This window comes from Callithrix jacchus, chromosome 4, assembly GCF_049354715.1.
Source record: "Callithrix jacchus isolate 240 chromosome 4, calJac240_pri, whole genome shotgun sequence".
NCBI lineage: Eukaryota > Metazoa > Chordata > Mammalia > Primates > Cebidae > Callithrix > Callithrix jacchus.
In genome coordinates, this window is record NC_133505.1 from 124,522,374 (window position 1) to 124,537,357 (window position 14,984).

Here is a 14,984-nt window from a genome sequence, read left to right on the forward strand (position 1 = left end):
ATATTCTGATCAATTTTGGTTCCCAGGGGTTCACTTCACATCAGCGGTGGTCCAAACTGAGTCCTAGAAATGTATTGGTAAGCTACAACTTCAGTATTACTATTTTACAAGCCACCTGCCATGCCTCAGAGGTAGATACTATTCAGAGACAGTGATCTTTCAATTTTCAGAGGTTTAATTTCTATCAGTGGGTACATATCAAGAATAAAACCATTTTCAAGAAAAACAATTAGTACGGGTCATTAGGGTTTTTATTCGTTTGTTATGGGTTTTTAAAATGTATAACTTTTTAAACGGACTTTTGGAGGAAGTATATTTCTATGAACTTTAACACAGACCTTTAGGTTTTGTTATTGGCAGAACACCGGAGCTGAATCACTAGTGCCACCACTGGCACATAATAAATAAATGGATAAAATTTTTGCAAAGTTAAAAATGTCCCCAATAGAATATGTAAATGTAGTAGGAGGAATAAAAATAAACACCTTAAGTTTTATGGAATAGATCTATATTATGTATGTTTCAGCATTTATTTGTAATAGAAGTTCCATAAATACTTGTTAAGCAGACAATAATATATGCTTGTAAGAGTGTAACAGAAAGAGATCACAGAGCAGAAGCTTTGTTTTCTTAAGTTGACTACTATCCAGTACAAAAGAAATACACATATGCAACATTAGAAAATATTCAGTTCCCAAATCAAGAGGACAATTCATAGGGACTGTGAGAATTCAGAGGAAAAGTCGATGTGAGTCAGATTGAGGAAATTTCCCTGAAAAGGCAGGATTGAGGGAAGTCTTCTAATATTATATTTGTGAATAAATAGCCCCTTCCATTCCCATGGGCTCTGAGCGACTTAGAACAGATACCAAATTTATTGCTATACCAAGAGCTACCCTGACAGTTGGTTCCAGTCACTAGCCAAGGAGGTAGCAAAAGCCCTGGAGCAAAATGCCTCTGAGAGAAATAGGCCCCACTTATTTATTACTTTCAATCATTTGGCAAAACGTAACCAAGACAAGCAGCATTGCTGTCTCTAAGAGGCTTTTAAAATACAGATTCCTGAGCCCCAGCCCAGACCTACTGAGTGAAAATGTCTGGGGTGGAGCCCAGAAAGCAACAGCTTTCAAAGCTCCCAGAGTGATTATCTGTTTAAGAGACTCAAGTTAAAAAACCAGACTAGACAGAGCTGGGGGAGAATGGCAGAAATCTGTTGTAGTCAAGAAGTAAATAAAGATTTATGTAGTCTTATTGACAACTGAAGCACTGGCATGTTTTATGTTACTTTGTTATCTTCAGTCCAAATTAGCTTGGCACTCTTGAATGCCTTGAGACCTCTGTATGTGGTTAAGGATAGAGACATTCTGTGGAACCTCACTGTACTGTGGCCTGTGATATCTATGCTTCCCAACATGTTTGCCACACGACACAGAAGGCTTCATTGGGATGTTAGCTCATTATTTGGCAGCTTTTCCTCTCCTGGTTCTTGGCCGTCACAGTTCAAATTAGGCCTTCTCTCATAATTGTGTTAGATATTACTGTGTCCAGCTGGCTCTACCTTATTCGTATCTACCTAACTGAAGATCAGCACTACTAAGCCTTGAGAAGATGACTTTTTTGCTTCTGAAGCTTCCATACTGGGTACAGATGCTGCACTACCCCAACAGCAGGTCCTCTATAAGGACTTTTGTGGTCCAAGCATAGACAGGCTTTGTCTGTAAATGCAACAAGGACAGGGAACAACTTGGCCAGTAGCACAAGGGCAAGGCACCTCCACAAAAACAGAATGCCAGGAAACGAACAAGAAAGACTCCTAGCTATTATGAGTTTGTCAAAACCTCTGCTGAAAGAGTTGCCAAGTATCCCTCCTAAACTCGAAGACTGAAATTAGAACATGGAAGTAATGAAATTCAAACTTCTGCATTCTCTGGCTGCTAAAAAGTATAATACTACCTATAACTCAAGGACATTGTAGGGAGGAAGGAGGCCACAGACACATAGACACTATTGATATTCTTATGTTCCAGCTAATGCTACTCCATAGCTAAACCTTCTCTTTACAATGGAATTCTTCTTTTTGTAGCTTTTATATTATGAAAAATATCAATCATATGGAAAAGTCGACAAAACAGTATAATGAAGAACTATGTGGCATGACATCAGCTTCAACAAATTTCAACTCATGGCCAAGCTTATTTTATCCTTACCCTCACCACTTCTCCCTTCCTGTGTTGTTTTGAATCCAGTCTCAGGTGTTATATCATTTTAATCTGTACCTACTTCAAATGTGTATTTTTAAAAGAACTTAAAAAAGACATGACAACAATACCATGATCACATGTAAAATTAAGAATTCCAAATATCCTGTCAATGTTTAAATTTCTAATTTTTGCATATATGTGTATAATTTTTTTACAGTTTGTTTGGGTCAGGATGCAAATAAAGTCTGCACATTACAGGTGATTGATGTTTTTCTTAAGTCCTTCTAATGTATACATTTTTATTTTTATTCTTTTTTTGTTGAAGAAATAATCATTTGGTCTATATGATCAGTGCTTTAATGGACACATATCCCCTGGAGATTAGATCAAATGCAGGTTTTGAGTAGCAAGTCTGGGGTAGGCCTGAGATTCTGCATTTTAAAAAGCTCTCAGTCTGTGTCAGGCAATGCTTTTGCTGCCATTCAACAGACCACACTTTGAGTAGCCAGTTGACAGCATATTCCACAATCTGGATTTTGCTGACTAAATCTTTCTAGTATATTTTAACATGTTCCTCTGACCTTTACATTTTCCAAATTGTTAGCCCCATACAAAGTCTTCATCAAATTTAGGTTCTTTTTTTTTTTTTGAACCACATAAAACATAATGCTTGGTTGTCTCTTTCTTTGTAATGCTATTAACTTGACCTTTGAGGCCTATATTCATTAATTCATTAGGGGGTATAAAAATATTACCATAAAGACAAATTTCCCCTCATCTACCACCTAGTGGTATAGTTTATATAAGAATCCCGGAAAAAATAATCTTAATTATTTTCCTTTATTTACCAATTTTCAAAATAATAAGCTGGTTTACTAACATCTTCCAGTGGTGATCAATTAGGGAATGGATTTTTTAAATATATTCCCCTCTTGGTGATTGTGGTTGTTGCTGTTATTTTAAAATTCATTACTAATTCATGGATTTAAACATATTTCACGCATCTTAATCCATGAATTAACAACTTAATCAGTTGTTATCTTCATGTGAAAGACTCTCCAAGTTGGCCTCCTAGTCCTTTTGATACCACCTATTCTTTGAGTGCCTCGTTGCTATTTTGTGTAACAAGATATTTCGGGCTTAACTTGTATATTACATTTCTTGACCCAAGTCTGCAATCAGCCATTTTTCCAAAGACTGTTATTGTTTCTTTTCGTGAAAATGTATTTAATGACAATAATCTGGGTTCTATGGTGCTTATTGTCACTAGGTTGATCTAATAGAAACTTTGTGACCCCACAAATACATACGTATATATATATGTGTGTATATATATATATATATATATATCCTAGAAGTATTGCATGCTATTATTGCATTGCTCATAAAATGCTGCTTTTCTACTGAACTTAATTTCAGAAAAATAATATAAATAAAAATGTTTCTGACTTTTTTTTTTAATGTGCCATGTAAACAAAAAGCGTGATTTTTATGGTGAATACTTTACAATAAAAAGCCAGGAGAGACCTTGGAAAAATAACCTCTTCTACATCCAATTTCATCTGAAAAATACTTTTCTCACAGGGCTGTTAATAACAAAGCTATCATTTACCAAGCATTTACTGCAAGCCAGACACTTTACATATACCTTTTTTTTCAATTAATCCTTATAGCGGCTATTTTCAAGTAAGTGGTATTTGCCTCATTTTATAAATAGTAAACTTTCCCAAGGTGACACAGCCAGTTAAGTGGCAGAGTCAGTACTTTAACAGGTCTCTCTGACTCCATGCTCTTGACCTAGAGTATAGGGTGGTAATTACACGAGGGAATGAATGTATGGTGCCTGTGGCCCACTGCCTGACAAATGGTGCTCAATGGAAAAATAAATGTCAGGTAATAGAAGTGGCCTTGGTGGGTCTGTGCTTGGCATTTGGATGGGAGATGGGAAGGCAGACGACGGGGAGAGGAAGCCAGCCAGCTTTCTGCTTTACCAGGCTTCTGGCCTGTTGACACTCCATCTTGCTAATTTCCCATGTTGGGTCTAACCTATGTGTCCACCATGGCAGATGCTCTCATGTCAGAGCTCAAGGTCAGCCCTCAAGAGTGCAGGCTGGCACCTTCTGTCATGTTGTCTCTTAAATCTACTCAGCACGTGGCAGTAGTCCGGAGGCAAGTCCATCTTGGCCTCTTCCCCTTACATTGTGTGTCATTAGCTGCTACATGGCTCTTTGTTCAAAACGAAATTCACGAAACTGACAGATTCATCTGCTAATGTCGGGAGGCATCAGAGCCAATTACAGGAAACTTCCAAAAGGCAAATAGGGTCACTTTTCAGAAAATGGGATTAAGAAAAAGAAAATAGTCTTGTCATTATAAAGGACAAATACATTTTCCTCTCAGCAGGCTCACCCTAGGAAAATACGGAAATTTATATGAGTACATAGTTTCATTATGATTGCTTTGAATAATTTCAAATCAAAGCATCCACTCTCACATACAGCCAACCTATCATTAACCATTTTGAGCTAGTGAGCAGTATTTTCCATTGTAAGTGATATCTTCATGATGACGAAAATTTAGGTGTAAAGCGCAAAATTTTGGCACTCATTCAAGATAGCAAATAATCACATACATTGTTTTAAATCACCGGAAAGGAAATTAGTTGACTGTTTTACTGTTTTGTTTTGGTTTTGAGACAGGGTCTAGCTCTGACACCCAAGCTGGAATGCAGTTACATGATCTCAGCTCACTGCAACCTCCGCCATGCAGGCTGACAGCATCCTCCCACCTGAGCCTCCTAAGTATCTGGGACTGTAGGCACACTCATTTATTTCTTACAAACACTCAAGGAAGCAGATCCACCTTGTAACACTGATGTATAGATGAGGAAAATCAAGGCTTAAAGTGACTAAATTGATTTCTAGGTATTATTTTATGTTATTAGTAGCTATTGTAAATGGGATTGCTTTCTTGATTTCTTCTTCAGATTACTCTCTGTTGGTGTATATAAATGCTATTGATGTTTGTATGTAGATTATGGTACTGGCATAAAAATAGACACATAGACCAATGGAACATATTAAAGAACTCAGATAGTAACCTATGTATTTATGGCCAACTAATTTTTTAACAAAGATGCCAAGATCATACAGTGGGGAACGGGAAGTCTCTTCAGTAAATGATCCTGGGAAAACTAGTTAACCATATGCAGAAGAGGGAGTCTAGATCCCTAGCTCTTATAAATGGATTGAAGACTTAATTCTAATACCTGAAACTATGAAAGCACTAGAAGAAAACACTGGAGAAATGTTCTAGGACATTGCTCTAGGCGAAGATTTTTTGTGTGTAAGACCTCAAATGCACAGATAACAAAAGCAAAAGTGAACAAATGGGGTCATATCAAGTTAAAAACCTTCCTCACAGCAAAGGAACACAATCAACAAAGTGAAGAGACAACCCACAAATGGGAGAAAATATATGAAAACTATCCATCTGATAAGAGATTAATAACCAGAATATATAAAGAGTTATGCATAAACAACTAAATAGCAAAAAGTCAAATAATTTGATTTTAAAATGGGCAAAAGATCTAAAAAGGCATTTCTCAAAGCAAGGAATAAATGGCCACCAGGTATGTAAAAAAAATACTCAACATCACTAATCATCAGAGAAATCTAAATCAAAACTACAGTCTCACCCCAGTTATGACTTTTAGTCAAAAAGACAGGAATGATATGCTGGTGCGAATGTGAAGAAAGGCAAATCCTTGTACATTGTTGGTGGGAATGTAAATTAGTATAGCCACACTGTGGAAAACAGATGGAGATTCCTCAAAAAGCTAAAAATAGAACTAACCATATGATTCAGAAATTCCACTATCAAGTTTATATTCCAAAAGATAGGAAATCAATATATCAAAGAGTTATCTGCATTTTCAGGTTTATTGCAGCAATATTCACAATAACCAAAATATGGAATCAACCTAAGTGTCCATCAACTGATGAATGGATAAAGAGAGTGTGATACACACACACACACAAACACACATAAACACATACACACACACAGAGGAATGTTTTTCAGCCACAATAGCATGGATAGAACTGGAGGTCATTATGTTAAGTAAAATAAGCCAAGCACAGAAAGACAAATATTTTATGTTATCACTCATATATGGAAGTTCAAACTGTGGATCTCATGAAGATAGAGAGTAGACTGGTGGTTACCAGGGGCTGGAAAGAGTAGAGCAGAGGGGTAGGGGGTAAACAGAGGTTAATTAATGGGCACAAATGCATACTTAAGACCCATTGTTTGATAGCTCAGTATAATTAACTATAGTTAACATTAATCAACGGTACATTTCAAAATAGCTAGAAGAGAATAATTCACATGTAACTAGCATAAAGAAAAGATAGATATTTAAAATAATAGTTATCCCAGTTACCCTAATTTCATTATAGGAATGTATCAAATTATCAAATTTGCCTCCAAAATATGTACCTCTAATATGTATCAATCATTAAATAAATCATAAGTGACTAAGTTGCATGATATTGCGCACCCGTGCGTGGAATAGCTAGGTGAGAACCCACTGCTGAATGGCCCCACTGCCCTCCCTCATGGTGCACTGCCCGTGGGAGGATGTGGCTGCCATGATGCTCAACTGCACAGGACACTAGTCTTGATTTCTCTGAGAAGGAGGCTGCTTTCTGGAGCCTAGCAACATGGCAGCCCTGGGGAAGAGGCCCAACCTGGCAGATTCACTGTTCAAATCAAAAGAAAGGAACTCCTCAGACTACTTTTCATAACAAGAACCTGCACGTATAGAAAACGGCAGCAGGTGAAGCAAAATGCCCCTCAAGGGGAGTTGCTCAAAAACAGGCGTCAATTGGACAGGACTTTGGGGTATAAATATGTACTTAGTTTAAATGGACTACATTTTAGGAGGCTGGCAGTATTTATAAAGAAAGATGTCTGTTAAAACTAGAAATAGGGGACAAAAGTGTTGGTTTGTGTTTTATCTATTCTGCCTGCAATGATATCCATGCATTTATGGATGTTTCCCTAGTACTCAGCTTAACATAAAAAATACCAGAACTGTATGCAATGATGATTCATTTTAGTTGCTTTTAGATATTTTTCCAAATCCATGTTAGGCATTTCTTAGGAAAAAAAAAAGACGATTGAGCCGATTTTGAAGGTCTTACATTGAGTAATTAATTTGTCTCAATTACTATGCTAGGCAGTATAGGATAGGCAAAAAAAAAAAAGAAGAAGAAGAAGAAGAATGAATGAATGAATGAATGAATGAATGAATGAAAAGGGCTGAAGAACTGGGAAGGGGTGGCAGAGAGTCTGAGAAGGCTTCATGTAGGAGGTAACATTTAGACTGGGTCTTGAAGGATGAGCTTTAATGAGTTGGGTGAAAGGGGAACAAACTGAGAATGAACACAAAGTTTCTTCTCCTCTTGGCTTTCTTTCCACCCTTCTGTGTGGTTTCCTCTTTGAAGTTGCACATAGTGTCCAACATGTGCGGTATCACTAATAGTAGAAAGATTGAGGTTCATCTTTTGCTGCAGACTCTGAGTGAGATGTGTGCTGAGTTTTGTTCTTGCGTAAAAACACCATGAAGGATCACACCACCCATGAAATCCCTTAATGAAAATGCAGTTCCCAAAAGAATGCAGCTTCTTGTCCCCTTAGCTGAATTCATCTAGGGTGCTGTCTTGCAGTACTTTTATTATATACTCAGACTAGTACTGGGGTGAACAAGAATACTATGAATCAAGGCTCTTCTGTTTTCTAGTCATTGGTGTAAATGCAGACCATGTTTCAGCCATTGGACAAAAATTTTCATTCATTCAACATTTATTAACCACCACCACCCTCACCCCACCCATGTATAATCATTGTTACTATGTCTGAGGCCTCAGCACATAGTCAATCATATAACGATTATTCTTGTAATGAGAATTTTTAAGCCAAAAAAATTAATTTAAAGCCTTATTTCACATTTCACAAGAAAAATTCTGTCATAGACTTAGATCGGACAGGGAGACATCAAATCCCTGATACTGAACTGATGGTGATGAGACACATTCTGATCTCTAAGCTGATTCACAGTTGAGGACTGGCAACTCTTGAGGAGCACCATGCATATACTGGCACTCCAGTATGATGGGCAGCCCTGGAGTTGGCAGTGAGATGCCCTGCAAGTGAGTTTGGACCAGGAGGTCAGGAAAGATCCCTTAATGAGAAATGCATGACGTATTGGGATAATGCCATAATTTTTAATCAGTAAGGCAAAAAAAATTGCAATACTAATGAATGTGAAACCTTGTGCCAAATTCTCATGAGTTCAAATACTGGTTCGTTTAAGTGATCTTGTGCAAGTCTCACTCTTGTCATCTGTAAATGGAATTAGTAGCAGTATCTAATATATATGGGGTTATAATGAGGATAAGGTAGCATTTGTGAAGCAAGTGGACACTGTCTGACACATAGTATTGAGACTGGGTTGCAGGATGCTGGGGAGGCTCAGCTCCCCAATAGGATGTGTTCTTCCAGGCCCTTGGACCCTCACTCACCCAATAATGGGGGAAAGAACCCCACTGGGTGTGGTGAACTGTATTGGACCCCAAAAAGTTTTGCAGAAAGTGATTTATTTAGGCAGAGAGAGAGAAAAAGGAGAAAGAAAAGAAGCTCCCACAATGTCGTGGAAAGGGATCCAGAAATGGAGTCCACCCAGATGTGGGATAAGGGGACTTTTAACCTGGGAGATATTCCCACCCCATTCAAGTTTTCTGTCCTGTGAAAGGAGTTACTTTAAACTTCTGCTGCAGTGATTGATCTTTGATTTCTGACATCTGATTTGTTGTTTGGCCTAGAGTCCTCCCATAGCTTCTCTCTGGCTTTCTAGACAAAGGAAGCTCACCTGGGCAGTCTGTCTTCCTGTGCATGAAAGTTAAACAAAGACCTCTAAGCTCCCAGATGGAGAAATGGTTGGGGTATGGCACTGGGAAGTTCTTGCCTTTGAAACCACACCCCATTGTGGACCCGGGAAGTGAATACATCCCCTCAGTATCCTCTGAAGTGTTTGTTTAACAAATTATAAAACACATTTGGTTAGTCATCCTGCAGATGCTTAGCAAAGTTAGACATGAATCACATGGCCAAGATCATCAGTACTTTCCCTCTTTATTCTCAATCACTGAAGTTGTTGTAATGCTATCTTACTACAAATTAGAATGACTTACATTATGTTTTACGCATTTCTTATACTCTACAGTCCTTTAAAGAGAGAGTGAAAACAAAACTCTTTATCAGTTATAAAGATCCATGTGTATAAAGATACACATGTTGGCTAGGTGCTGTGGCTCACGCCTGTAATCCCAGCACTTTGGGAGGCTGAGGCAGGCGAATCAAGTAGTCAAGAGATCGAGACCATCCTGGCCAACATGGTGAAACCCCGTCTCTAGTAAAAATACAAAAATTAGCTAGGTGCGGTGGTATATGCGTGTAGTCCCAGCTACTCAGGAGGCTGAGGCAGGATCATCGCTTGAACCTGGGAGGCAGAGGTTGCAGTGAGCCGAGATTGTGCCATTGCACTCCAGCCTGGTGACAGAGCAAGACTCTGTCTAAAAAAAAAAGATATACATGTCCTTCACTGCATTGTTTGAAAAATTAGAAACAATATCAGTGAAAGATTGAGTACATCATGTCATACTCATAAAATATAATAATAGACATCATTTAAAATAAATGAATTAGCTCTTCATGAAACAAAAAGGATGCATTTCTAAAACAATGATAAGCATGAAGAAACCTAGAGGAATGTGTACAGCATTTACAGTAAACCATCACACAAAATTCAAAAACACATGAAAGAAAGTCATATAATATTTTGCATACATGCACACATAGAAATGTGAACAAAAACAGGAACCTATAGGATACACAACAAAATCAAGATGATGAGGCTGGCGTGGTAGCTCGTGTCTGAAAATCCCAGCATTTTAGGATGCCCAGGTGGGTGGATCCCTTGAGCCCAGGAGTTGAAGACCAGCCTGGGCAACATGACAAAACCCCATCTCTACAAAGAAATACAAAACTTAGCTGGGCTTGCTACTCAGGAGGCTTATGGCTTGAGCCCGGGAGTTCAAGGCTGCAGTGAGCCATGAGCATGCCACTGCACTCCAGTCTGGGAGACAGCGTGAGACCCTGTTTGAAACAAACAAACAAATAACCCCCCCTCAAAAAAGTAAAAATAAAATAATATCAAGACTATTATTTGAGGAAGGAAGTGTGGAAATGGAATCTGGCTGGGACAGAAAGGGGGCTCTGATTTCATCTGTAAAATTTTATTTTTTAAAAAATAAAGATCTGAGAAAAACAGCAAACTGTTAATATTTATTAAATGTTAAATATTAAATCAAGGAGGAGGATACATTATTACGTTATTCTCTAATCTTTTTATATTTAGACATATTGATAATAAAAATAGTAAACAGAATGCATTTAATTGCCAAAACATAATTCAAAAGTTTCCACCCATGGATTTTATTACTTCTCCCAGTTAATTTTAAAAAAAGGTAGGGTGGATTTCAAAACATTGCATATTACCAGCTATACTGATGTTTCTTATAGCTGGCCCTATTTCATGGGGTTGGGTAGTGCTGGCACAGGGACTCTAAGGAATGTATTTTCGTTATTCTAGAAAGAGTTTTAATGGTCTCTTGTAGATCAGCGTTAATAGGAGTCATGTAGATAAATTCCCAAGCAGGCTTTTAAACAGTTGCATTTTTTGCTCAGCCAAAAATAAAAAAGCCTTCCTCTTTCCCTCCTAAATAATTCTGCTAAGCAAGCATGTTGTATATTTTCAGGTACTTCAAATGAAACAATATGGAAGCATTTATTTAGGGTGTTTTGCATTGCAAACTTCAGCAGAATGGCAAGGCAACTAATCATTCCTTTGAATCTCTGTAATGAATAACACTTTGAATATGTTATTGATTGGTGGAACAAACAGCACCATAGCCCGTTTTCTCAGTGCTGTGTATTGAGACGCAGCCGGTGTGGTCTGAGTTTGGCAATTCTGTGTTCACTGTATAAATTAACCGGAACAAGGGTCTGTGACTTTAGAATTGCAGTGTGAAGGTTAAATATGCCATTGACCTTTTTATGTCCAAGGTATAGTGTATTATGTGTAAAATGTTCACCAAATTAATTTTGTCAGATGTTGTCTACATCCTAACTAGAAAACAATTCTCATTGGCGGAAACAGGAATGTTTATAATATATTTTAAGTGCCTCAATTGCAATGGTATTTAACATTGCTGAGATTATTAAACATGATACTTATTTATGCATTTATATTATTTATTGACTGCCTGTCATGCACTGCTGGATCTAGGAATAAAGTGATGACCAAGACAATTCCGCTTTCTCCAAATTGTTAATAATTTAATGTGTAATAGAGTCAAGAAAGTAGGTAATTATAAGACAGGAGAATAAGTGCTATGTGTAAATAAAGGGTGTTGAGGGAGCCCACAGCAGCAAAATCCAGCCCAGTCTAGGGTAATAAGAGTATCAAGGAAGGCTTCCTGGTAGAAGTGTGTGTGCTGAGACTTCATTTGGGGACTGAAGGAAGAATAGTCCTAGCAGAGGAAACCGCACATGGAAAGGCCCAGAGACAAGAGAAAGCGTACTTTGGGCCAAATATTCAGGTCATTTCTTTGATATGAAGAGTCTTCACCACTCTGTGGCTGTATCTCTGAGATTCTTAGCTCAAGTCACCCTGAGAATGGCCACTGAATATTAATCATCGAAAAGTCCTAGGTTTGATCCTCAGCGCAATGCACAGGCCCCACCAAAGACCAATTAAGTCAGAATCTCTAGGGGCTGGTCCCAGGCATTAGGACTTTTTTTTTTTGTTTTGAGACAGAGCCTCACTCTGTCACCACCCCGGAGTGCAATGGCATGATCTCAGCTCACTGCAACCTCTGCCTCCCAGATTCAAATTCTCCTGCCTCAGCCTCCTGAGTACCTGGGACTACAGGCACGTGCCACCATGCACAGCTAATTTTTATATTTTTAGTAGAAATGGGTTTCACCATGTTGGCCAGGATGGTCTTGATCTCTTGACCTCATGATCTGCCCACCTTGGCCTCTCAAAATGCCAGATTACAGGCGTGAAATACTACACCTGGCCAGGACTTTATAAAATCTCTTCAGATGATGTGAATACGCAGTCAGGTTGAGAATCACCAATTGACAAGACAAATCCTGACAGATGTGTTGATTGTCAAACAGGTAAGGCAAGTCAGAGAGGCAGAAGAGCTGTTCAAAGACTCCCAAAATGGTCTGGCAGCGATTAACTGACCTTGGGGATTACAGCTACCAGCCTTCTCATGTGTAAAACCGTGAAAAGAGTGACTCATATTCTAGCACTGGTTCTTGACATATTCAGACAACATTTCACAGTTTTCTTTTTTCAATTCATTAATTCATTCACTCTGAAACACTTATCTAACCCTTCCTATATGTCAGTATCCTAGATGCTGTGGATAAGTATATAAGACATTAACTCTACATTTGGGAAAAAAAAAAGCACCCAGTCTAGTGAAGAGTGAGTAATCACAATCTATGAAAGGATTAATCAGAGATGGATATGCATTGCCCATTTGGGGAATGGGGTCAGCCAAAAGACCAGAGAAGGGCTACATTTTGAAGAATGAATACGAGTTTGCAAGATGGGGAGTGCAGTTCATCGAGACAGAAAGACTTTGTGCATGCTTGAAAGCTTGAAGGCTGTGAGAAGTGTGGCTTTAAAAAAGTGGGCTGGAAAATTGAGTTGACCACCAAAGACCAATTGGCCAATTGGCTACAACTCATGCTCTGACAGTCTCTATGTAACTGAAAGCTTTGTGCTCACCAGTCTCCATAGGATTGGAAAGACCACCTCATACCATGGTCATTGGAATACAGCTAATAGCAGAAATCAGGAGTTCTGAGAGGGGTCCAAAGACAGCTGAGGATATAGTATTCTGCTGAGGCTTTGAGGACCAGCTGAAGCACATCTCTAGGTGTGTGTCACTGGGTAGGCAGTCTCTAAAATGACCTCCAAAGATCTCTCTCTGCCTCTTGGTATTCTCTCCCTTATGAAATTCTCTCCCCTTGAATGTGGACTGGACTTATTGACCCTTTACTAAGGATAGAGTAGGATAGAAGTGTCACTTTTGAGATTAGGTTATAAAACCTAATCTTTCATCTTTGGTGGTGGTGGTGGTGTGTGTGTGTGTGTGTCGCTCTCTTTCTCTCCCTCTCTCTGTCTCTCTCACTGTTCATCCTGGGATAAACCAAATGCCATTTTTTGAAGCAGGACTGTGTAAAGGTCTTCTGGGTAAGGGACCAAAGCCCACCAACAGCCATGTGAGTGAGCTTGGAAGCAGGTCCCTCCCTAGTCATTCCTTCAGATACACTGCATTCCAGGTTGACAACTGGCTGCAACTTACTGGGAGACCTTGAGTTGGAGACACTTAGTTAAGCTCTAACCTGGTTCTTAACCTGGTTCTCTGTCTCTGGATACTTTGTTACACAGCCATAAATAGGATATACAGTCACCATTCTCTGAGTTTCTATACATCTACATCCTCTGTGAAGACCCCACAGGTTGGCTACAGAGAGTTCTGTTGTTCCTGATCATGATTGCTCTGCCTTGAGAAATAAGGTTTATCTCAGGCCTGAAATATATGTAAAAAGAAGAATGAAACACTAAGAGATTCAAAGTGTGTTCTGATGCTACCAGTTTAAAATGCAAGATGTTGAATATTATAGTTGTTGGCAGTATTAAATGTGTTGTCAAATGGCACTCTTTTTTCATCTGAGAGTGATGCCCCACTTCCTCTCTCTTTCCTTCACCACCAGAGTGCATGCAACATTCAAAGCTGATCAGGAACTCAGGATAGCATCTCAAGAGTCTTACTACTGATCTTCTGCCAAGCACAAGCCTTTTTCTATTTGGTTCTTTTTATTTTTATCTATTTTATCACAATCCTGATATTTAGGATGATTTAGAATGTGTGTGTTTATTCAGCCTTTTTGGTATACCTTTCCTTTTATTTTCATATTATGTAATTATTTTACCCTTCATTTGTTCACACACAAAAGATGTTTTGCGTGGTAAGCTAACAGCCTGCCCAGTCTTACTCTGGCATAGAAACTAACTTGAAATGTCAAAATCTACAGTAAAGATGATTCGATAAATAAAAACGTGCATATCTGATATGTTGACTTATTTGTTGACGTATTTGGTAAACTTAAGGTTAAAAATACATAATGCTGCAACATATTAGAATCCTTCTAAATGAACAATTTATTCTGTGTCAAGAACCTAATCCATTTCTTCTTAACTTTGTAACACAGGAGAAGAAAACCTCCTGGCAATTTTACGACGAAGATGGTGGAAGTACATGATTTTGGGACTCATAGACCTGGAAGCAAATTACCTGGTGGTCAAGGCTTACCAGTACACAACTCTGACCAGTATCCAGGTACCAATGGTTCTTCGTTTCTCGGCTCTCTCTATCCAGATGTAGTTTACTTTGAGTTTAGTCTTAAGAATCTGTATGCTAGTCTATAAATTTCACAACAAGAGGTAAACTGGTTGTATAAAAATTAACTTGAACTTTATTTATATGTCTTACAACGTTTTAAATTTAAGTGTAATTGGACATCTTTTTTCTCTTTGCTTTGAATATATTGCCATTACTATTGACAATGTGG

General features: G+C 38.4%; 1 protein-coding gene across 3 annotated transcripts in view; it reads left to right on the top strand.

The window, feature by feature from the left end:
• The window catches only part of SLC35F1 (solute carrier family 35 member F1), a 425,248-nt gene that overhangs the window by 309,424 nt on the left and 100,840 nt on the right, over window positions 1-14,984 (top strand). For all 3 annotated transcript variants that reach the window (XM_002746904.6, XM_078369979.1, XM_078369980.1), the window contains exon 3: window positions 14,625-14,752. In XM_002746904.6, the coding sequence (XP_002746950.3) occupies window positions 14,625-14,752 (128 nt within the window). The remainder of the gene's footprint in view (window positions 1-14,624; window positions 14,753-14,984) is intronic.